The sequence below is a fragment of the Sciurus vulgaris genome (assembly GCF_902686455.1).
Source record: "Sciurus vulgaris genome assembly, chromosome: 2".
NCBI lineage: Eukaryota > Metazoa > Chordata > Mammalia > Rodentia > Sciuridae > Sciurus > Sciurus vulgaris.
Window position 1 is genome coordinate 34012782 of NC_136462.1, and position 23847 is coordinate 34036628.

At 45.2% G+C, this 23847-nt stretch overlaps 1 protein-coding gene across 3 annotated transcripts in view; it reads right to left on the reverse strand.

Annotated features, from left to right (window-relative positions):
- Positions 1-5485: 5485 nt before the first annotated feature.
- Positions 5486-23847, reverse strand: part of PLEKHD1 (pleckstrin homology and coiled-coil domain containing D1) — a 40608-nt gene continuing 22246 nt past the window's right edge. Inside the window, exons 7-14 of one of the 3 annotated variants that reach the window (XR_013762217.1) lie at positions 12248-12342; positions 10564-10657; positions 8994-9172; positions 8329-8461; positions 7822-7966; positions 7265-7414; positions 6212-6938; positions 5486-5935 (exon numbers count right to left, since the gene is read on the reverse strand). Coding sequence is in view for 2 of the 3 variants with exons in the window: in XM_079129468.1 (XP_078985594.1) it covers positions 6769-6938; positions 7265-7414; positions 7822-7966; positions 8329-8461; positions 8994-9172; positions 10564-10657; positions 12248-12342 (966 nt within the window). In the remaining variant the exon portion in view is untranslated. Of the gene's footprint in view, positions 6939-7264; positions 7415-7444; positions 7734-7781; positions 7967-8328; positions 8462-8993; positions 9173-10563; positions 10658-12247; positions 12343-23847 lie in introns of those variants that run through there. The other 2 variants (XM_079129468.1, XM_079129469.1) reach the window with 2 other exon arrangements.

The window sequence follows — 23847 nt, forward strand, 5'->3', positions numbered from 1 at the left end:
GTGCATGGTCCATAATGGATTCATGGTTGAAGCAGTCTTTTGTTTCATATCTTAAAGGAGAGAACAACTGGGAGATTCAAGACCAATCACGCAGAACCTCTGTAGTGTCACAAAGCCCTCCCCATTCTCCGGGGACCTCCTCTCACTTTCCCACTGGAATTTGCTGGCCTGGCTCAGATCATGCCGCCATCTGCTGGGAAGAAGGAGTAAGTGAACACCAAAGCATCCCTTACCGCCCAGGCCAGAAAGAAAGGTGGAGACCCGCCTTCCTCTCAGCTGTGATTCTTCTGTCCTTTAAGACTATCAAGGCCCTCTTCATTGGCCAACAAGTTGTCATAAGAATAAGATTTCAATCAGGTTTTCTTTTTAAAAGAAAGTGATATTGCCAGGCATGGTGGTGCATGCCTATAATTCCAGAGACTTGGGAGGCTGAGGCAGGAGGATCACAAGTTTGAGACCAGCCTTAGCAATTCAGGGAGGTGCTGTCTCAAAATAAAAAAGGGTTGGGGATGTAGCTCAGTGGTAGAGCACCCCTGGGTTCAATCCCTATACCGTAAGTAAGAATAAGTAATAATAATAAAGAAAGTGATATTGTTCACTTAAAAGAGGAAAAGAAATTTGAACACATGCTATAGCATGGTTAAAACTTGAGGACATTGTGTCAAGTGAAGTCAGTCAGTCATAAAAGTCAAATGCTGTGTGGTTCCACTTATACGAGGTGCCTAAAGTTGTCAGATTCATAGAGACAGAAAGTAAAGGGTGCCTGGGGCTGGGGTGGAGATAGTGATGGGTAGTTATCCTTTAATGGGCTCAGAGTCTGAGCTTTGCCAGATGAGAAAGTGCTGGAGATTGCTTGTACAACAGTGTTAATATGTTTAACATTACTGAGCCATATACTTAAAAACAGAATAATAAATTTTCTGTTATATGCATTCGACCATATAAGAAGCCAGTAAAGAATAGGGACAAGCACATTCACACAATAGAATCACCACAATAGATGGTAAGTTCCAGGTTAAATGCAGATGGAAAGCTGCAGACTGACCACACATAGTGGCATACACCTATAATCCCAGTGACTCTGGAGGCAGAGACAGGAGGATTGTAAGTTTGAGGCCAGCCTCAGAAAGTTAATGAGGTCCTAAGTAACTTAGGAAGGCCCTGTCTTGAAATAAAAAAATAAATTAAAAAAGACTGGGGATGTAGCTCAGTGGTAAAGCACCCCTAAGTTCAGACTTCACTACTGGGGTGGGGGTAGAGAGAAGGAAAGATGTAGGCTGACCAATGGTTTCTGACACCAGGGTGAACATGACAATGAACAACTTCTCTTCTTTTGTTTTTGATGCTGGGATTTAACCCAGAGCGCTCTACCACTGAGCCACATCACCTGCTTTTTTTGCTTTTTTATTTGGAGACAGGGCCTCACTAAGTTGCTGAGCCCGGCTTTGAATGTGATCCTCCTGCTCAGCCTCCCAAGCCACAGGATTACAGGCATGGTGGACAACTTATTTTTTACCAGGAAAATTTTCCAAGCGATCACGATGAGTGACAATGGCCTTTTCCTTGGGGTGATGAATCAATTATCTTTCCTGTTCTCATCTCAAAATCAAAATTTACTGTCTTCATAGACAATTTGGAGGACAGCATGTTGCTGAGTCCAACTGAGCCAGAGTGTCTGTCCTTGGTCTGTTGATTCCAGGGCTACAAGAAGTCAAGAACCACAAGAATCCAAGCAACCTCACAAGACTGAAGAGACTTCTCTCCTACCTAATATGTAAACACGGAAAACATTTTAAATAGTGACTTTTCAAAAGTCACAGAGCCAGCAAGTGGCAAAGCAGAGGCCTGACCTTGCCCATTGGGGACCTCCCTGCCACCCTCTGCAGCAGCAGGCAGAGTGGCAAGTTCCTGCCCTTGGAGTCTTGCCAACGGAGGTACAACTCTGCAAGGGTGAAGGTTCTCCTTGGGGACACCCCAAGGCCCACCAGCTTTAGCTTTTGCCAGGTTAATAGGAGCATGTTGAGTTTGTTCCTAGCAGGACCCAGGTGTCAGGTCCTCCAGGATATGAGCCCCCACAAACAGTTGGCTTTGCGGCTACCTGGATGTCTGCGGGAGCCCCTGGTGTCCAGTTTTCTGCCTTTGAGCAGCCCTGGATCACCCCAACTTTCCTGTCTGGTCACCAAGTCTTGCCCAGAGTCAAAACCAGAGAGACACAGAAGGACAGACCATTTAGACATTTGGTCTAAATGGGGCAGACAGAATTTACCAGAAAGGGGTTTTATAAAGACCCTGAGTCCCAGGATTCTTGAGCTTGGCATGTTTCCTAAACTTCCCCTGAACACCTTCAAGCCAGCAGGATGGAGTGGTGACGCTTTTTCTGGTTCAGAGGAGTCGGTAACACAAGCAGAAGCCCAGTTACAAGGAAGGGAAGGAGAGGCGGGATGCAGGGGTTGTTGGAAGAGCGCTTAGCCACGCCCACCTACAAGTTTGAATAGCCAGTCTCTCCCAGTCGCTCTGGGTTTCTGGGGGTGAATCTCTTTTTCCAAGAGGCAAAACCAACCATTGTATCCTCCCCCAAAGCCTTCCAGCTAGGCAGTGCCCCACACCTGTAATACCAGAGACTTGGGAGGCTGAGGCAGGAGGATGGTAAGTTCCAGGCCAATCTGGGCAATATTTCACAAGACTGTCTCAAAATAAAAAATATAAAGGGCTGAGGATGTAGCTCTGTGTGGAGCACCCTAATGCTGGGGGAAAAATCCCCAATGATGGAGGGGAAAAAAGCCTTGCAAAGGATCCCTCCACCACTGCTCATAGGGATGGGGTAAGAACAGTCAGGAGCTTTTCCCCCAATCAAAGCCACAGGGCTCCTGACTCTGGGAAGAACTTACAGATTCCTGGGGCGTCTGAGCAGCTTCATCCTGACTGGTCACAGAAACCCAGGGTTTCCCTGGGAGCTGCTGAACTTTACCTGCGGGCTCCCGGGTGGCTGCTTTGTCCAGTGGGTTTAATAGCTTCCTTCAGATCACACCTGACACGCTGTGGGCTGCCTGCCTGAGACTCAGGCATGTTTCTGCCCCATGATCAACATTCACAGTGGATTCCAAACACAGGTAGCTCGGATCACGCTGATCTGGGTGGGATCATGGGCTGGGGCATGGGAATTATATCACTCCAGAGATGGGTAGAGGCTGTGGATCCTTCCCAGGGGCTGAGAGTTGGGAGCAGGTCAGAACCCAAGTGCTTCCTAGATCTCTTGCTTCATCCCTTAACATGTCATTGGAGGAAAAAGCATCAGGATCAGGGTGATCACTGAATGAATATCTCCACCAGGACACTTAAGATCAGGAAAGGGAAAGCCATTAATTGTGCTGGGAAACACACATACACAGGACATATACAGGGCAGTCCCAGGAATGATGCTAGATCATCCATCCTCAGTGAGGAAACAGACCAAATAGCAGGAGAACACAGCTGACATGGTTACTCACTAATTTCTCACTCCCCGTTATGTGACTACTGAATAAAAGCATAAACTTCACATCAGCGCAGGCAACACTGTCCACTTCTGGTGAGGATGCTGAACTGGCAGCCCATAAAACTTGGAATGCTTTGGGGCTGGGGAGATAGCTCAGTCGGTAGAGTGCTTGCCTTACAAGCACAAGGCCCTGGGTTCAATCCCCAGCACCACACACACACACACACACAAAAAAAAAAAAAAAAAAAAAAAAAAAAAAACTAGGAATGCTTTGTCTCCCTCAGGCTGTTCTCCTCAGTACAGTAAGTTCTGTCCTTTTGGTCTGTGCTCAAATCAAAAGAAAATCCTGCTGATTGTCTTTGTTACATGGGAACAGCCAGGACCTCAGGGTGGGAACACAGGTTTTTCAATTAATTATTAAAAAGCTGCTCACAGGAGGTAAAGCAGTGGGGAGTTCCCCCTATGTGGAAAAGTGTGCAGGAGTGTGGCACAAAGGACAAGGTAGCTGGGCATGGTGGGGTCTGTAATCCCAGCAGCTCAGGAGGCTGAGACAGAAGGATCTCAAGTTCAAAACCAGCGTCAGCAACTAGTGAGTCCCTAAACAACTCAGTGAGACCCTTCTCTAAATAAAATACAGAAGGGAATGGGGATGTGGTTCAGTGATTAAGCACCCCTGGGTTAAATCCCAGACCAAAAAAAGAAACTGATACATGAAGGTGATTCTGCAATTCCATGATTTACCAGCAGGTGGCAGCACGTCTCCAGCAATGACTACATCTGTACATGGGAGACACTGCAGAAAACATTTAATCGGCCATGGAGTAAGAGTTTTGTTCTTTTTAAAAGATTAGATCAATATATTTCCAGTAATAAATTTCCACTCCTACATTTTTTCATATAGAGATACTACTCTTTTTTCTTTGTACAGTGTTAGGTCTATAGCAAACATTTTTGGTTGATCAATTGGTTGAAGATAACTCAGACTTGCTGAGGCATGAAAAGTTCAGGGTGAGAGCAGGAGGAAATGAACTAGGGATTGGTGAATGTGCATGGAAAATCACTGGTGTGGTTTTTAATTCATGTTAAAATTGAATGGTACTAAGAGGTGGGACCTTTAAGAGGTGGTTAAGGCATGAGGGCTCTGTCCTTTTGAATAGATTAATGTGGTCATTTCAGGAGCAGGTTATTGTGGCAACAGCTTCCTTATAAAAGGGTGAGTTGGACCCCCTCTTGCTCTTCCCTGTCCTCCCTGGCCTTCTGCTATAGGATGACGTGATGAGAAGGACTTTGCTAGATGCCAGCACCTGGATATTGGACTTCCCAGTATTCTCATGGTAAAACAGTCAATAAATTTCTGTTGCTTATAAATTATCAAGTTTCAGGTATTGCTATAAAATGGACTTAGACAAGTATTCTCCTTTCCAGTTAATAGTTTGCCCAGGAACATCAAATACATTTGAAAATTTCCAAAAGGTCTCTTTTCAACAGCAAGCCATTATTAATTAAATTCTTTCTAAAACAAACAAAAAGTCAGGGATGATGGCATATGTCTGTAATCCCAGTGACTCAGGAGGTTGAGGCAGGAGAATCACAAGTTTGAGGCCAGCCTCAGCAACTTAGGGAGACCCTCTGTCAAAATAAAAAATACAAAGGTCTGGGGATGTGGCTCAGAGGTAAAGCATCCCTGGGTTCATTTTCTAGTATTACAAAAATAAATAAAATAAAAACAAAAGCAGCAATCTTGGTTTTATAAATCTTTCTCCTCATTTCAAGTTCATTCTACATATATATTAGGTAGTCAAGTTCCAGGTTTATGCAGATTTATACATATTTAAAAAGCTTTTACATTTACACTCAGATGCATTAATTCCAAAATGCCCAAAGACCACCTAGATTCTATAGAGTAGCTGAAGCCATCAAAGTCTACCCCCCCAGCTGGGACAGGACCATACGTTTCTCCAGGCAGTCCTGAGCACAGAGCGGGGCAGCCCAGCAAGCCTTGCCAGCCTAGTGGCAGACATGCACACATTCTCAGAAAGAGCACCACTTCTCTTCCCACAGAACAGGCGTTGAATCCCCAGCAGCCCGTACCTTCTGCTGGGACTTACCCTGCAGCCACCCTTCCAACCACAGAACATCTTGGTTTTCTGAACAGCAGAAAATCGGCACCTTTAATACCACCAGTGTCCCAGAGCACCCTGAACCCAGGCAGAACCTATTCTAGAGAGACCCACAGACTCAGGCAACTTTGGCAGCGTGGGCCCAAAAGACAGGTAAGGGACACATCCTAGGGCCCTCGGCTGGCCTCCTGAAGGATGGTGGTCTTCCACAAAAGCTGCAGGTTGGTATTTCAGTTTCACCCTTAGTAAGGTCAAGTCAACCAAGAGCTACTGGCTTATCACAGGCCCCGGTTCTCTGTGTGCTGGGGTCATGGCTGCATTGCTTCACTGGGTGTCACCTCTGCAGAGAGAAGAGGCAGCAAGGCCACCAAGCTGGAAGGAAGACATCTGTGATCTAATGACCAGCAGGGTCACAGTAGCCAGGGACAGCTGCCTCTCTGCAGACCAGTAAATAATGCAGGTGCCTGGGCCACCTTCCACTCCTGAGCTTGATGTGTGTCATCTGGGAAAGGCTGCAGGTCACTGCTGGCCCCAGCCCCCAGCCAGGGCCCAGGAGGGACATGGTAGGATCACACCCCTCCCCCCGGGTGCTGAGGCTGCATGAGAATGACCTCACCTGAGGAGGGGAACCCATAGGTCACACAGCCAGGGCCAACCCCAGGAAAGGGGGTACTGTGGTGAGGTGTGGGGTGTTGTGAGCCCAGAGATGTCCCCAGAATAGGTGAGGGGCCTTGGCCGGGGATGTTTAGACTGCCTGAAGCAAAGAGTGGGTCGAGAAAACCTGGGGAAAGGGAGTGTGAGATGGGGAGTGAGCTTCACCTTGACTACTTATTACACATGAGGACCAGGGACAGGGCCACCGTCACAAAGGAATATGGCGAGCACACAGGGTAGACAGGCCCTCCTCACCCTACACCCTGTACAACAAAAATCACACCCAGCAAGGCCCCTTCCTCACCTCACTGTGACAACCAGGCAACACCCAGTGTGGGCCCACACAGACCTGGTGTATCCCAAGGAAAGGGTGTGGGGCATGACTGAGGGACACAGCACCCCTGTCCTCTGAGGAGAGGCTGGGGCCCAGGTGGAGCGCTGGTGGAGAGGAGCCTGCTGAGTCAGTTCTCCCTCTGCCACCCCGCCCAGGAATGACTTGGGTGGTGGGAGGAGTGCCCATCACTTTGCACCCCGGGGAAGTGCAGAGGAAGCTCCAGGCTGGGTGGCCATGATGTGATAGATGGATTCCCGGAAGCGCTGGTCTCGGCTGAGTCGCTTAGCCACCTCCTTGAGCTCCTCAATGTTGTTGGCTTCCAGCTGGGAGGTCATGAAGGACTGGGAGGGCTTCACTGGGGAGACAGGGCCCGACCACTGGTGAGGGGCCCTCTTTCCACCAAGGCTCGGCCCTGACCCTACCTCACCCCGCTGCCCTCACTTCCAGCCCTACACGCTGCTGAGTCTCCCCACCCCTGCCTGCCCACGGGCTTCCATGATCCTGCATGGAAACCAAGGTTTGAGAATTTGCCATAGCTGGTAGAGCCAGGTCCAAGGCCACACTGTCCAGCCCTGGAGCTGGGCCAGTCCTGCTCGCTCCCAACCCTGCCCACTTCCTGCCTTGTCCCCAGCAGCCTGTGCCCATCCCACCCCACCAGAGCACAGAGCTAGCCACACTCACTGTCGTTCCAAGAGGTGCTGGATCGACGCCTATGGAAGCGGCAGCTCTTGATGCGGCGAGTGGCTGCCTTGTGGATGTACACGGAGTTCTTCATGATGACCGGCATCTTGGCCTCCAGCTCTGCGTTCCGGATGCACTCCTCAAAGAACCCTGTGGGCAGGGTCAGTTGGACTGTGACCTTCCCTCTGGCCCTGGCCCTCCCTTCCCAGGGATCCTAATAGGGCTGAGTGGAAAATATGTTGGTCTCACCCCTTAGAGATCACAGTCACCAACCAAGGGGCATCCGTGGTCCCTGAAACCATGGTCTGCTGCCGTCTCAGGGGCAGGGCTACTGAGAACACAGCTGAGCTTTTGCAAAGGGGAAGAAACCTCAGGCTTCCCCCGACACCCTCACTTAGTATCCAGGGGCCCAGTGGGCAGGTGTCTGGAGAAGAAGCCCCAACAACCATGGCCTTAGGCATGCTAGGCCCTGGGCTCAGGCTGGGCTGAGTCCCCAGAGTCCCTGGCTCCACAGGACCTGGGCTAAGGCTGGGCTGAGTTCCCAGAGGGAGGCTTACTTTTCAGATGGCTCACATCTGCCCGCATCCTCTCCTCCTTCTCCTTATTCCGCACCTTGGAGTTGAGCCCTTGTTCCAGGCTCCTCAAGGCCCCTTCTGCCTCCCGCAGACGCCTCTCCAGGTCCATGCGGACCTTCACCTCAGCCTAGGGGAGAAGCAAGCCAGAGGGAAGTTGGGTCCTGAGTAGCAATTGCCATATCCCTGAAAGCCTTCCCACATCACCCCTGGCTCAGTGGGCTCGGATGGAAGTTTCCACATCCTGCCTGGGTATCTCTCCCCGGACCCGGGATGGCCAGGGTTTGGTCTGCACTCAGCAGGCATTTATCAGAGATGGAGCAGACTGTCTCCCGTCTTGGTGGCTTCATGCCCTGTACCTGGCCAGCTGTTCAGATTGGCAGAGATGATTTGGGCAGCTATTCAGTGATGCACAGGGCCAGATGGGCGTCTCCAGGTGCAGAGAAGGGCCCCTGAGGACGAGCAGAGCCCAGAGGCCTAAGGCCAGCATACCTTGAGTTCCCGCTCAGCCTGCTGCTTCTCAGCCGTCAGCTCCTGCAGCGAGTTCTGCAGTGCCTGGGACTGGCTGGAGTAGAACTCCCGCTCCTCCTCCAGGGCCCGCGAGCGCTCCTCATTCTCCTTCATCCTGAGGGGCAGCAGAGGAACTCCCTTGATGCCTTCCCACCAAAGCGGGGGCCGCCCTTCCTCGAGACCTGGCTGAAGAAACCCTGAGCTGCTGGAATTTTCTGGGTCCGGAAGCCCAGGTGACAGGAGGTTGATATGGTCAGTGGTGGAAGCCCTAGGCTTGGAGGCAGAACACTGGAATCCGGGTCCAGGGCTTGCCACTTGTGGGAACTCAGAGAAGTCTTGTTACTCCTCCGAGGCTGCTGCCTCATATGTGGAAGGGGGCTAAAGGAATCCGCTCAGCCAGCCACAGTGCACCGTTCTGAGGACCCAATGACAGTATAAGGTTCAACGCTGTGAGAGACAATGGTCAAGTCAGATTGGGGAGTGCAGTTTCCTCCTCCCATTTGCCTGCTGGGAAACTGAGTCCTAGGCAAAAGGAAGTGAGTGACCCATCTGGCCAGTGAAAGTTAGAACACAACTCCAGGCGTCTAGCTTGAGGAAGTCACCAGCCCCCAAGCTGCTCATTGACTCAGGGGTCTTGGGCCCCTTACCGTTTCTCGGCTAGGAGTTTCTCTGCCAAGAGCTGCTGTATCCGCTCTTCAATCTGCCTTAGGTTGCTCTGGAGACCCCCACTAGCAGGTGGCTGCTCACTCTGATTGGTCAGTGATTGTGGTTGGTTCTTATCCTCCTCCAGCATTTCTAGAGTTTTCTTCTTCTCTATGGATAGTTCCTGGTATAGAGAAGGAAAAGACCAGATTTGGTTCCCCAATATGGCTGTCCTCACCCCCTCTCCAATCCAGGGAGTAACCCCCTCCTCTCTCACTCCTCAAAAGCACACCTGAGATGTCCCGTTCTTCTCCTGAGGTAAGAGGCCAAGATCTCCTTTCTCACAAGGCAAGATCACTCCTCTATCAGGAGGGTCAGGGAGGAACTCATTGTGGCTTCCAGTACAGGTGGCACCTACTGGAACCTGGTCCTAAGGCCCAAGGGCACTTGACTTTCTGGGGTCCTTGATCCTTTGGGCCGATGTATTGGGCTTGTGTGAAAAACACATAACAGGACCAGCCCAAGAGCAGATTTAGACGGTCTATGCATTCATCAGCTGGGATCCTACACTACACAGAATTTCTGGAGTTGAATTATCCATGGGAACCTGCCATAATGTGAAGCAGGGAAAGAAAAGTAAACACCACAAACAAAACTCCAGCCAGTCAAGAGAGACTAGAAACGCTCGCAACCTTCAAGGCAATTCACAGATTCGGTAAACACATACGGGTCACACACCATATGCCAGGCTTGCTCCACACGCTGGTCCTGGGGAGGCCATTAAGACAACGTCTAATGAGTTCACAGTTTGGAAAACACAGCCTTGAGGATTAATTCCCTCTCAGATGTGCAAAATGCTGTGGGAACTCACAGGTCAGAACAAGAATCAGGGAAAGTTGATGAAGAAGAAGATATTTGAACTGAGTCTTAGAAGTATGAATAGAAGTTCTCTAGGCAGAGAAGAGGTGGGGAAGATCTACAGTGTAGAAAGAACAGTAGGGCCAAGATATGGAGGAAGAGCTTATCTTTCTGGGGCACATGAGCTCAGATAATGGAGCAGGTATTGGGGTATAGGGAGAGGGGTAGAGAAAGAGGGAGCGGGGCCCTCGGGGAGGAGAGGCTGGGGCACTTGCACGCCATGCTAAGGACTTTGCACTTTGTCCTTGACATATGCCATTTCCCCTCCCCTCACAGTTTCTTGTGGTATCAGATGAAGGTGACCTGCTAGCCAATTTCCTTTCATGCTTAATTTCACTCAGGAGCAGCTAAGTGAACGAGCCACAACAAGGATGTGGTGGGTGGCTCCACTGCTCTAATTGATCCTCGCAGCAGATAAAGTGGATTTCCTGAGGCCACGGTCATTGCAAGGTCAAGTTGGAATTTGCCCTCTGGGTCTGGGGAAAAAAACAATTCCTGCTTTGGGCTCCTGCACTGGCTGGAGACCCCTTAGATCAGTGCCCCTTTCTGCCCATTCCCCTTGCAGAGATACTCCCAAGGAAAAGCTGTTGGAAAAACCAGTATTACATCGCTTAACCAACCAGTTCAGCTGCTGGGCAACCCCCAGTGGCCCCTTACCTCCAGGGTCTGCTGTAAGGACTCCGTGAGGTGCCTCAGTTCCTTTTTCTCTTGTTCCACACCCTTGAGGCATCTTGCAGTCAGTTCTAGCTCCCTGTGGGGACAGAGGGTTGGGTATGGCAGTGCCCACCTCTCCCAACCTCTGCATACAGAAATGCTTCTGCTGCACCTCCAGCTATGGCTCAGAAGAGCCATTGGATGGCCAGTCCCTCTACAATCCTGGACCCCAAAAGCAGTTGCATGGCCTGGGGCTGAAAGGAGATCCCAGTCAAGTGGAATTGGAGTCACTTTCTCTAGATGCAAGGGCCTCTGTCAGGTGGGATAAATCTGGGGCTATTCCTAGGGCAAAGAGAAGTAATGGAGAAACCAAAGGGCCCAGCCACCCAGCCCCAGCTTCCCTGGACAGCATCTGCTTGAACCCACACTTGTGATATGGGATATGGCTAAGGCCCCTCTCTGGAGTGAAGAACTCTGAACAAACCTTGGTCAGCCCAGGCTTTTACACCAGCTTCCCTTCCTCCTGCTTGGAGTATCTTTCACTTCTGCCCAGTTTCCAAATTCTACTCACCTTTCAAGGCCCAGGGCCATCTAACCTCCATTCAAGTCCACGAAGCTCACACATACACTTTAGTTCCCATGACACAGGAAATCTGCCCTGTGCTTTCTGGCACCTTACTATGTTATTTTGTTAATGTTTTCAACTCCAGGCTGGTTTTTCCAACCATCAGATCATAAGATTTTTCAAGGAAGGAAACTTTTTTTTTTTTCTATTCTAGTGTCTGGTACAATTCTAGAAGCTAAGTAAGTGCTTGGCTTTTTACTTGATAAGATTCTGAGTTTCTCCCTCCCCAAAATATGCTTCATCAATTTCCTCTTTTAAAAAAAAATTGTGGTACTAGAGATCAAAACCAGTGGCACTCTACCACTGAGTCATATCCCAGCCCTTTTTATTTTTTATTGTGAGACAAGGTCTTGCTAAATGGATGAGGCTGGGCTTGTGATCCTCCTGCCTCCTGAGTAGCTGGGATTACAGGTGTGCACTGCTGTATCTGGCTTTCATTTCCTTTTATAAAGATGTTGCAAGGAAAATTTTTCTGGGCTGATGATCAACAGTGAAGATGATGATGATGATGTTTACTATCAACACTTCCCAGAGCAGTAGTCTCCAAACTCCTGTTTAGGGTACATCTGATAGGAGTGTTTTTTTTAAATATAGCTTTGGGGGCACTACCTTCATGAGATCATAATGATCATAATGTGCAAGTATATTTGTAAACGATACATGAGACTAACGATCTCAAGTGACATCATTAGCCAAGGACTGTGTGGAAGAGACAGAAGATGTTGGGGGTCTTGGTTAATAGTCACCCATAGGCTGGGCCAGCTTGTCCCTGAGAGCTGGAGTAGAGGGCATTTGTGGAAGCCAGAGGAAGGCCTATCTGCCCTCGCCCATGCCTCCTGCTCAGTTCACACCATTGCAATAGGCAATAGGCAAAAGCATCTAGAGCATCCTCCAGGCCTTGGGTGTGCATGGGGAAGGCCTGGAGCATGGGGAAGAGAAACCCGACCAAGTCACCAGTGGTGTCTCCTGTGTGGAGGCCTCTCCAGGCTGGGCCGAACATGGCTCTGCCTGCCCTAAGTCAGGGCCGCCCCTCCCCAGGTCCCTTCTGGACACCACCACCACCTCTTGATCTGCTCCTGCTCTACTCTCAGCTCCTGTACCACCTCCTCAAACTGCTGCTTCTCGGCTTCCAGCACCTGGTTCAGACGCTCAAGCTCCTGAGGAAAACCAGAGAGGAGGAGAAGAGTCACAGAGGGCAAAGGGCCTGAGGTCGGGAGCCCCACCCTCACCCAGGGACCTTCTGGAATTTAACTCACCTGGGACATAGGCTGCATTGGGCTTGTAATTAAGTCCTGAGGCACCCTGTCCCCACCCACTCAATGACACACAGTCCCAACCACCCCAAAATCTTTTTGGTTAACTTGGCCCATGAAAAGTTAGCAAGCTGAATGTGGGGTTTGGAAATGAATCCAGAGTATGTTCTGTGGGTGGATACAATTATAATTTTGGATGTCTGCTCTGTGGAGACAGCTCCAGTCATGGACACCCTAAGGTGAGGTGGCTGGCCCTCAAGCCGGAGGGAAAAGTGGGGAGTACATTATTTCCATTTCTATGAGTATGTGAGTTAGAAGTGACATAGAAAAGTCATTCCAAACCCCAAAGTCAGAGAATTAGGACTCTTGTTTTCTTGAGGCATCTGAGCCAGGTGACTACAGCTTCCCTCTGCGTAGTCGCAAGTGCTAGGAAGCCAGACTGTCCAGGACAGGCACCAGGGGACCAGACAAGCCCCTTCAGGAAAGTCTGCAAGCCTGAGTGTTTACCCAGCAACCAGGGGCCCTCCAGGGATCCTGTCTTTCTGGGGTCCAATGGCAGGTGATATTGGGGGTACACTTTATATGAAGTTTGACTTGAATTTTTGTGACAACTGCTTTCTTCCTCCACGTTTTATAACCTGGGAGGATATTATTTCTACATCCACTTTCTCACCTTCTAGTTCCAAATTACAAGCTCATTTTCACCTGGGGGCTTTGTTCTCAAGTATAAGGGAAACCCTGCAGCGGGTGGGGCTGCCTCCAGGGAGAAGCTGCCCTTGGCTGAGGAGATGCAGAGAAGGAATTAACTAGGGGAGGAGAGAACCTGATTCCAGACGCTTGTCCTCCATTCCTAAACATCTTACATAGAGTTGCTATTTCTTTCCCACCTAATCATTGTTGGCACTTCAGGTGAGGATCACGGGTTGCCAACTGACCTCAGTTTGCCAAATGCCATCTTCACCTGGGCTGCTCACTGGGATTCTGATGCTCCTCCTGGGCACATGCATGGCCACAGCGTACCTGCTATAGTTGGGTGGGCCCACAGGACTGGCTAAGGCCAATAGAGAGTGAGCAGAAGTGTGTCACTTCCAGGCAGATGCCTGTAAGGGACAGTGCATGATGTGCTGTGTTCCCTTCCCCCTGGCACTTGGTGTCACTGCAAATGGTTGGGGCTCCCTTAACCTGGGTCCTTAGGAGTGAGGACATTTGGAGCAGAGCCTCCAGTTGACCCACACAGCTGAGTGAGAAATATAGATGTGCTGTCAAAGGCTGCTGTACGTAGACTCCATGTAAATAAATTTTTATTCATGTATACCCCTTTTTAAATAAAAATAAAGTTCAGAGCTTCAAAGAAGTTTAACTCCCTCCCCCCTTATTTTAATACACCCTCAGTAGTGACACATAATATGGCCCTCAATGAAAAACCTCTCTGGCCTCAGATGTGACAAACTGACTGAGTCCTTCTCTGATGGCCTCTGCCTGCAATGGAAGAGCTGTTAGAGACCTGGGGAGATTTCAAGATGGGGGGGAATCACAAGGGCACCTGCCTCTTACAGGTCCCAAAGCTTCTGCTGCTTCAAAAATGATCACCCAGCTGGGTGCAGTGGTGCAGGCCTGTAACCCCAGTGGCTCGGGAGGTTGAGGCAGGAGACTCGAGTTCAAAGCCAGTCTCAGCAACTTAGCAAAACCCTGTCTCTAAATTAAATATAAAAAGGGCTGGAGATGTGGCTCAGTGGTTAAGTGCCCCTGCATTCAATCCCCGGTTCCCAAAAAAAAAAAAAATCACCCAGGACCCAGCTGGAAGACCCCACCCCACAACCTTACCCTTCTCCCTCCCTGGAAAGTCCCTTTCTTTAAAACTCAACTTGCAAATATTTCCCTTTACTTCATATTATACAGGGGTATCTTCATGTAGTTGAGAATGGGGAGGGTAAATGATTAAAGCCCATTCCTCCCTCCCTAGCACTCAGGTGCCTCGTGATGCCAGCGGGCCCCAGCTATGCCTCCGAACAGCAGAAGGTGGACTAATCCACCAGAAATCAACATGGCAAGAGGATCATTTGAACCCTCAGGGTCAAAACAACTTTAAAGGAAATTCAGTCTTCATCAGATGGCTAAATCTCCTGCTTGGTTTTCCTGCCAAGGGTTGGTCCAACCTCCACTTGAGTGGCTCTCATGACAGGAAATTTTCCCCTTTTAAAAGAGCCCATTTCACCTTTTTTTTTTTTTTTTTGGTACCAGTTTTGAACCCAGGGGCACTTAACCACTAAGCCACATCCTCAGCCTTTTTTGCATTTTATTTAGAGACAGGGTCTCACTGAGTTGCTTAGGGCCTCGCTAAGTTGCTGAGGCTGACTTTGAACTCTCTATTCTCCTGCTTCAGCCTCCTGAGCTGCTGGGATTACAGACTGATAAAAAGTCCTTCCTTACAAACTTGACCCTGTCGAGCTCAGTGCTGTCACTCGCTGACAGTCACACATATAAGTGCATTGATGAGTGATAGATTTTTTTGAAATCTTGGTGGGACCCCAGCGAGAGTTACCTCTCATTTAAACAGCAAAACTTCCTCTCCAAAACCCCTTAAGCCATCTCTGTCCTTTACCCAAACTTTCCCTCCCGTCAGCAGCTGCTGTGCTGACCTTTCTCTGTCTCAGTCACATCCTCCTCTGCAGCCTCTCTCCTCAGCTATGAACCTGTGGATCCCACAAGATAAGAGCTAGCAGACAGTCTCTTGCCAACAGAATAAGGCCTAGTGGATGGTCCCTTGAAAAAGCCAAGGGCAGCAGCTTATGCCTGGCCATTTCACATTTCTCCAGTATACCTAGAAAAGGGGACAGGCCATTTCACCCACCAGTTCCATTTGAGTCAAAATTTGCCTCCCTCCCAACTTCCTTCAAATGGGTCTGACTTCTCACCCCCTCGGGGCCATAGAATAAGACTCATTTCTTTTCCCTTCAAGTATTTAAAAGAGCTATTATGTTCCCAAGTCTCCTCTCCTCAAGCCAAACAATTCCTCTTTGGTATGCTTCATAGGACATAATTTCTAGTCCTCCACAGAACTAATTAGACTCTTGGACAGAATGCTGTGACATAGGCTCCTAATTAGGAAGACTTAATACAGTAAAGATGCTTTGCAAATAATTTACAGGCTCAATGGGACTCCAGTAAAAATTCCAGTGAAGTTTAACCTTTTATTTCTATTCGTCCATGCTATACATATATACTGAGTGCTTAGTGTGTGTCAAATACCCGCCAGGCTGTGCACTGAGGATAAGAAGATGTTCACATGGGACTTACAGTGTCATACAGCTATTAATAAAATTAGACCAAGATTTTAAAGTAAATGCAGAATCAAGTATTACTAAAATAATCAGACACATTAGAGTAGCATTACACACCAAAAGACATGGTACACTGGGACCCAGTTCTATGGAAGGCTGTCCTAGGTGGGGGGAGGTCAGGGGAGAGGAAGCTCAGGTGATTCTTGAGCTGACTGACAAAGGTGAATAAATAGGAGACAGAAGAAAGAGCATTCCAGGCAGAAGGAATGGTATGTGAAAAGACCCTGTGGGCAAGACAGGCCCGAGTGAGAGTAAACCCAGTGGAAAGAGGCTGGAGGGGCTGACAGAATCTAGACTCCGCAGGACCTCGGACTACACTGAGGATTTTGGTTTTTCTTGCTCAGGAAGAAGAAGCAATGAAGGGTTTGAGCAGGAAATAGGAGAAGATGGTGCATAATATGAACTAATTTCCACTTTAAACAGTGATTTTATTTTGGCTGCGACATGGAGGAAAGGGATGAAGATGGTCCAGAAAGAGTTTAAGGAGCCCGGTGGGAGCCCAGTGCACTGGTCCAAGCCAGACCTAATAACAGTGTGGACCACATCTCAGCAGTGAGAGGACACGTGGCCCGGGGGCTTCCAGACCCGGGGGGAGACAAACACTAGCAGAACTTGGGAGGGAAGTAGAAAAGGGTGGAGGGCGGGAGGACAGGGTGAAGCATGGTAACAAGTGTCTGACCTGCACAAACCAATAATTGTTGTGCATTCCCTGAGATAGGAAATACAAGAAGCCACCACCTCTGCTGGGGAGGATCATGAATTTGGTCTTAGACACGCTGTGTTTGTGGTATCTTTGGACATCTGTCTCGAGATGTGAAATTAATGGCTGAATAGAAGGGGATGGAACTCAACAGAGAGAAGGGTTAGAGGTGTCAACTTAGGGCACAAAAACGTTATGGAGTGTGGCCTGAACTGCCTTAAGATCTAGTGCAGAGAGAAGGGAGGAACAGGCAGCACCCTCTGAGATCAGGCCTCCTAGGGTGATGCAAGGATTGCATGAACTCATGCAGGCAGATTACTTGCAATGTAGTACTTGTTTAATAAATATTCATTAGTATTATACATTCAAACTGTGTAGTATCTTTTTAAGAGTAGACAGCAACTTGCCAGGAGCTGTGGTGCCTACCTGTGAGCCCAGCTCCTTGGGAGGCTGAGACAGGAGGATTGCAAGTTTGAGACCAGTCTGGGTAATTACAGAGCTCCTGTCTCAAAAATAATGAAAAATTAAAAGGGGCTTGGGCTGGGGATGTAGCTCCATGGTAAAGCATCCTGGGTTCAATCCTCAGTACTGAAAAAAAGGGGGGGAAAAAAAAGAAAGGACAGCAACTCAAAAGAACAGAAAGGGGACTTCAAACACAGATGTTGATACAGGATAATAATGCCTAACATTTCCCATGAAATTACTGCTCTAAGTATATTACATGCATTAAGTCATTGAATACTCATAGCAACTTTACAAGCAGGAGTATTATTATTCTCACTTTATAGATGGGAAAAAACACAAGGTACAATTTAAATTACCTAACTTGTTCAAAGTCATACAGCTAGTAAAAGATGAGGGAGGGACTCAAATAGAGAGAGCAAGATAAAGCAAAATGGAAATGTCCATACACCGCTGATGGGAATATAAATTGGTACACATTTTCTGGAAAGCATTTGACAACATGCACCAATATTCTTTAAAGTTCTTGTGCTTTTGCTTAGTAATTTTACTTATTGTAATCTCTCCTAAGGAAATAATTAGAAAAGAAAAACGAGATCTATGTATAAGGATTCATTGTGGCAAAATTTATAATTGTGAAAACAACCTAAAATGTTCAAAATTAGGAGCTATGAAACATCATATATGATAAATCAGTAGAGCCATTAAAATCGATGTTTTCAAAGAATGTTAAATGGCATGACAAAAGTATAAAATTAATGAAGATATGACAGGAATAATGAAAAAGTAGACCATAAACTGATTATCTGACATGCTTTAATTATATTTAAAATATAAGAATAATACATATGGCAGGGAGTGCTGCTCAATGGTACAGCCCATGTTTAGCATGCACAAGACCCTGGGTTCAATCCTTTCACCACAAAAAGAAGAAGAAGAAAAATAAGGAAGAGGAAGGGTAGGAGAGAAGAGGAGGAGAGGAATGAGAAGAAGACATAGTAGAAAATAGACAAATGGGAAACACTAAAAGTTGACAATAATTATCCATCGATTGTGGGACTAAGGATAAATTCATGTTTTCCAAGTTTTCTATGAAGAGCACGATTTCCATCACTAAGGAAGAAACTATATGTACTGTTAAAGAGGAAAAAGAGAGAGAACTGAGTACTTCCAGTTTCCGGTCCAGAATGTAAGGAACTTAGAAGTTGCTACTCCTCTAATACATAAAAAGATAAAATGAAAATACAGCCACTCTTCTTAGATCTTTCAGAGGAATGATGTCACACAGTGAACTACTAGATCCAAAATTGGAGAACCAAGTGGATATAGAACACTACAGAATTGAGCAGAAATACATCAGCAAAATCCTCAGTGGGAACCAATACAGAGGGGGGAAAACCTGAACTGTAGCTGATGACTTGCTGAAGGCTTCCTATGACAAGCCCATCAGGCTCCAGACTTAGGGCTCCCTACACACTTTCATGAGTTTTATCTCCAAGAACTCTACCAGATTTTACAGGGAATATTAGAGAAAAATATTATGATGCTTCCAGCAAGGGAAAGTTGAAATACAACAAAGCATTCTATTCACCTTTTTTAAGAGGTGAAATTGATTTTAATAATATATTTTAAATTAATATAGCAAAAAAAAAAATTCTATTCTTCTTAAGTCCGGTGCCCAAGGGGAAATAATTTTTCTAGAGCCTAACCTACTGGAATTTCATCAGAGCCTCCCAATCTGAAGGAAGAAATTTTTCAGTTCTAGCTCACTCTACCCATCTTGTCCCATTTAAGAGGATGGAGGTACAGGGTAGACACTGAGAAGCACTTGTGAAGTCCACAAAACAGGGGCCCAGGCTCACTAAGGAATGAGACCTAATCACAAGACTATAACAAACACACTTTACCACTGCACCACTAAAAAACTATTTACCACAGTTCCTTTTCCCTCATACACTATGTCTGACATTCAACAAATAATTACGAGTCATACTAAAAGGCAAAACACAGTTGGAAAAGACTAAATAAGAATCAGAACCAGAGCCAGATATAGTAGAAATGTTGGAATTATCAGGTCACTAATTTAAAACAAAAACATCCAAGATTAATATGCTAAGGCTTTAATGGGAAAAGTAGACATGTAAAAATGGATGTATAAAGTAGAGAGATGGAAATTCTAAGAATGAATTTTTTAAAAAATGCAAGCGATCAAAAACACTAGGACAGAATAATGAATACTTTGATGAGACCATTAGTAAGCTGGACATAACTGAGCAAAGAAGTTTTGTGCATGAGAGTAGAAATTCCCCAAACAAAAAGCAAAGAGGAAGAGGACTGAAAAAAAAAAAAAAAGAACAGAATATCTATGAATTGTGGAGCATCTGCAAAAAGTATAATGTATGTTTAATGGGAACATCAGAAAGGGGAAAAAAAAAACAGAAGGAACAGAAGCAATGTTTGAAGAAATAAATACTGAGAATTTCCCCAAATAATTTTCAGAAACCAAACCACTATTTGAAGAAGCTTAGGGGTGGGAGGGGTGGGGGGAAGGGAAAAAATAACAGAATGAATCAAACAACATTACTCTATGTAAATTTATGATTACACAAATGGTATGCCTTTATGCCATGTACAAGCAGAGAAACAACATGTATCCCATTTGTTTACAATAAAAAAATAAAATAAAATGCACAAATAAATATGAAGACAGAGGGAAAAAATTCCATGAGTATTTTCATTAGGGTCATCAAGACACAACTCATTTAATCACATCCAGAAACTTTGAAAACAATTTTCTATCATCTCAGGAGGAATAAGAAAACTAAGGAATATTAAGTGTTACCTGTTTCTCCTTCCCTCTCCTCTTCCTCCTTCTCTGCCACTATTTCATTTTAAAGTTAGAAATCACTTGTTGATATAACATACTGGTTTTCAGGAGACAAGTATGTTATCCAACACCTCAAAATTAAGAAGCAGTAAGGTTTAATGAATATAAAATCTTTCAAGGAACTTCTGTAGATAATTGGATTGAGGGGTATGGCTCAGTGATAGAGCATTTGCCCAGTATGCACAGGGTCTTGGGTTTGATTCCCAGTGCTACAACACAGAAAATAAAATGCATACAAATGTGTGTGTGTGTGTTAAAGGACTTTGGAGGTTTTTATCAAGACAGCAAGACAATATCATGGTAGCAATTTCAAGTACCACACAATTTGTATTATTTTATTCAGTTGGCTGCTAGATATATTTGTGTAACAGTGGAAGATGCATAATATTATTCCTGAGTATGAGACCTAATCAAATCCCTGGTTTTTCCATTATTAATGTTTATTTTGGTTTTTCTTCCTCCAAAAACTACTGCTAGTTTAGTTTAGGTGATATGTATTAGATCAGGAGAGGCTGGGAAATTGTCCAGGGAGACCACTTTAAAGTGCCCAGAGTTGAAGAAATCACTGATAGAGTGTTGTTTGGGCCGCAAGAATCAACCTTACATCATATGTCAAGTGAAATTTTTCTAGAACTGATCAGTGGCTATCATTATAAAAGAAAAACATAGTCCTTGTCCTCAATAATAATATTGGTGCCTTGTTATTCATTGAGGGCTTACTATACATGAGGTACTCTTCTACACAATTCACATGCTCTAACTTATTTCTTATATACACCTGCAGAATAGTCACTGTTATCACCTCCATTTTCCTTATGAGAAAACTGGGACACATGATGGTGAACTAACCCCAAACTAGAGGGCTTTCAATTAAAAGAGCTGGGATTTGAACACAATCAGTCACACACTAGAGCCCATGACTTTAATCATGGCATGTTGTCACCCATTGATAGAAGGGATGTAACACACACACATATGTACATGTGCTGTGATGATCCTTTGTCACTGTAAGGAAATGGTTAAAAATATTTACTTCGTAGAAAGGAGATGGTGTCTTCCCCATGGAAGGATGTAAGTTGGACCATGTAAGATTAAGACAAAATAAAGCTGTTTTGTTATTGCAAAAAAAAAAAAAAAAGAAGCTCAGAGAACAAAAGTGGATAAATGCAAAACAAACAAATCCCATTACATTTGGCATGTCATATTCAAACTTTACAAATCGAAGACAAAGAAAAAAATCTTCAAAGAAGCCAGAAAACACAACACACACACACACACACACACACACACACACACACACACACACACACACACCCCTGACCTACAGAAAAGTAAAAAAGAATAAATATAAGAATTACTTTGAACTTCTCAGAAACCACACAAGCAAGGAGAGTGTGGAGTGAAATGTTTAAAGTATTGAGAGAAAAAAGACCAACCTAGAATTCTATCTCCTGAAAAATGATCCTTTAAAAGTAAAGGAAAATTAAAGATCTTCTCAGACAAATGAAAATAGAATTTGTTGCCGGTAGATCTACTTTGCAAGAAATGCTAAAAGAAGTTCTCCAGAGAGAAGGGAAATGATACAGGTCAGAAACTCAAAACTATATAAATAAAGAGCATCAGAGATCACATAGATGAAAATAAAATAAAAACTTTTATTCATTTAAAATTGATCTAACATTTTTGTCAAAAATGATAATAGCAGTGATGTAGTCAATTATATATGTTTATGTATATATCCCTATGCTTATCTGCACTTATGTGTAAGTAAAATGAATGAAAAAAAATGTTAATAAGGGATGGGAGGGAGGAAATAGGGACAGCACTGTTTGAAAATGGACTTGGGTTAGTTGTAAATGTGTATTGCAAACTCTGGGGTAACCACCAATTTTTTAAAAGTATTATTAGTGTGTTAAGAAAGGAGAAAAATGGAATCATATAAAATGCACAATTAAGCTGGGCATGATGACACATGCCTGTAATCCCAGTGACTTGAGTGGCTGAGGCAGGAGGATCACAAGTTTGAGGCAATGTAGTGACAAAAAAAAAATGTAGCTCCATGGTAAAACTTCCTCTGGGTCAATCCCCAGTACTGGAAAAAGCAAAAAAGAAAACAAAATTAAAACCACAGAAGTAAGAATATATGTGGAAGACAAAATAGATACAAACAGGGCTGAGAATGTAGCTCAGGGGTAGAGAACTTGCCCAGCATGAGTGAGGCCCGGGATTTGAGCCCCAGTACTGGGAAAAGAAAAAAGGAACAAATAGCAAGTGTAACAAATATTGAATGTCACTTTATATGTCAAAGACCTAAACACAACGACTAAAAGGCAAAGATTATCAGAGTGGATTAAAAAAATGTTCAGTTATCTATTGTCCACAAGAGTCCACTTTAATTTGTTCTTTTATTTTGGTGGTGATACTAGGGATTGAACCCAAGACCTCACACATGCTAGCCAAGTACTCAATGAGTGAGCTACATCCCCAGAGAAACCCACCTTAAATATAAAAACATATATAGATTACAAGCAAAAGATGGAGAAAGATGTACTCATGCTAACATTAATCAAAAAAGAAAGTGGGAATAGCTACATTAATTTCAGATAGAGCAGACTTCTGAAAAAGAAGCTGGAAAAGTCATCAAGAATAAAAAGGCGTCACACGGGCTGGGGTGTAGCTAAGTGGTAAAATGCTTGGTGCTTGTCTATCATGCACAAGGCTCTGGATTTGATCCCCAGAACTGCAGGAGTAGGGGGAAGAGGCAAGAGGCATTCTGTAATGATAAAGGGGTCCTACTCCATGAATATATAGTAATATTTAATATGCATGTTCCCAAGAACAGAGCATCAAAATACAGTACGTGAGAAAAAGAGTGATAGAATTGAAAGTGGAAATAGATGGATCCACCTTTATAATTAGAGACACCTCTATCATAAATTGGCAGCGGACACAGGTGAAAAATCTGTAAGGACATAGTTCAACTCAACAACTGGATATAATTGGCATCTGTTAGGAACTGAATGTTGGTGTTCTCTAAAAATTTATATGTTGAATTTTGGTAGCCCCAACCTCCACTGTGTAAATATATGGGCTTTTGGATGTAAGTAGGATGAGAAGTTATGTGGGACTCTCATGATGGGAACAAGAGATGCCAGATAGCTAGCTCTTTGTTTTTCCTCTTGTCTGTACAAGAAGAAGGTATTATAAGCACACAATGAGGTGGCAGCTACCTACACACTGATAAAGAAGAGGGCTCAGAATAGAGCATGCCTTGCTGGCATCTCAAACTATGAGAAATAAGCCATAAGATATGCCTTAACAAATTTAAAAGAATAGAAATCATCCAATATCTGCTATTAAGCCACAATGGAATTGCACTAGAAATAAATGACAGGATAGTGAAAAAATAGGCATGGTGATGCACACCTATAGCCCCAGTAGAAGCTGAGGCAGGAGAATCACGAGTTCAAGGCCAGCCTGGGTGACTTAGTGAGACCCTCTCTCAAAATAAAAAATAAAAAGGAATGTGGATGTAGCTCAGTAGTAGGATAATTGTTTAGCATGTGTAAGACCCTGGAATCAATCTCCAGTACTGAAAAACAAATAAATAAGAAATCAGTGACATTGAAAATAGGAAATAAATAAAGAAAATCAAGAAAACCAAACTCTGGGTTTTTGAAAAGATCAATAAAATTCATAAGCTGGGCTAATTAAGAAAAAAAGAGAAGACTCATATTATTAATATCAGAAGTGGAACTGGAGAAAAGGAGATATCACTACAGACACCATAGACATTAAAAGGATAATAAAAGGCACTGGGGTTGTAGCTCAGTGATAAGAGCACTTGCCTAGCATGTAAGGCACCGGGTTCAATCCTTATCACTGCATTAAAAATAAATAAATAAATAAAATAAAGGTATGGTGTCCATCTTTATCTAAATTTTTTTAAAACAATAATAAAAGAATATTATGAGCAACTCTATGGTCACCAATTTGGTAACCTAAATGAATGGACCACT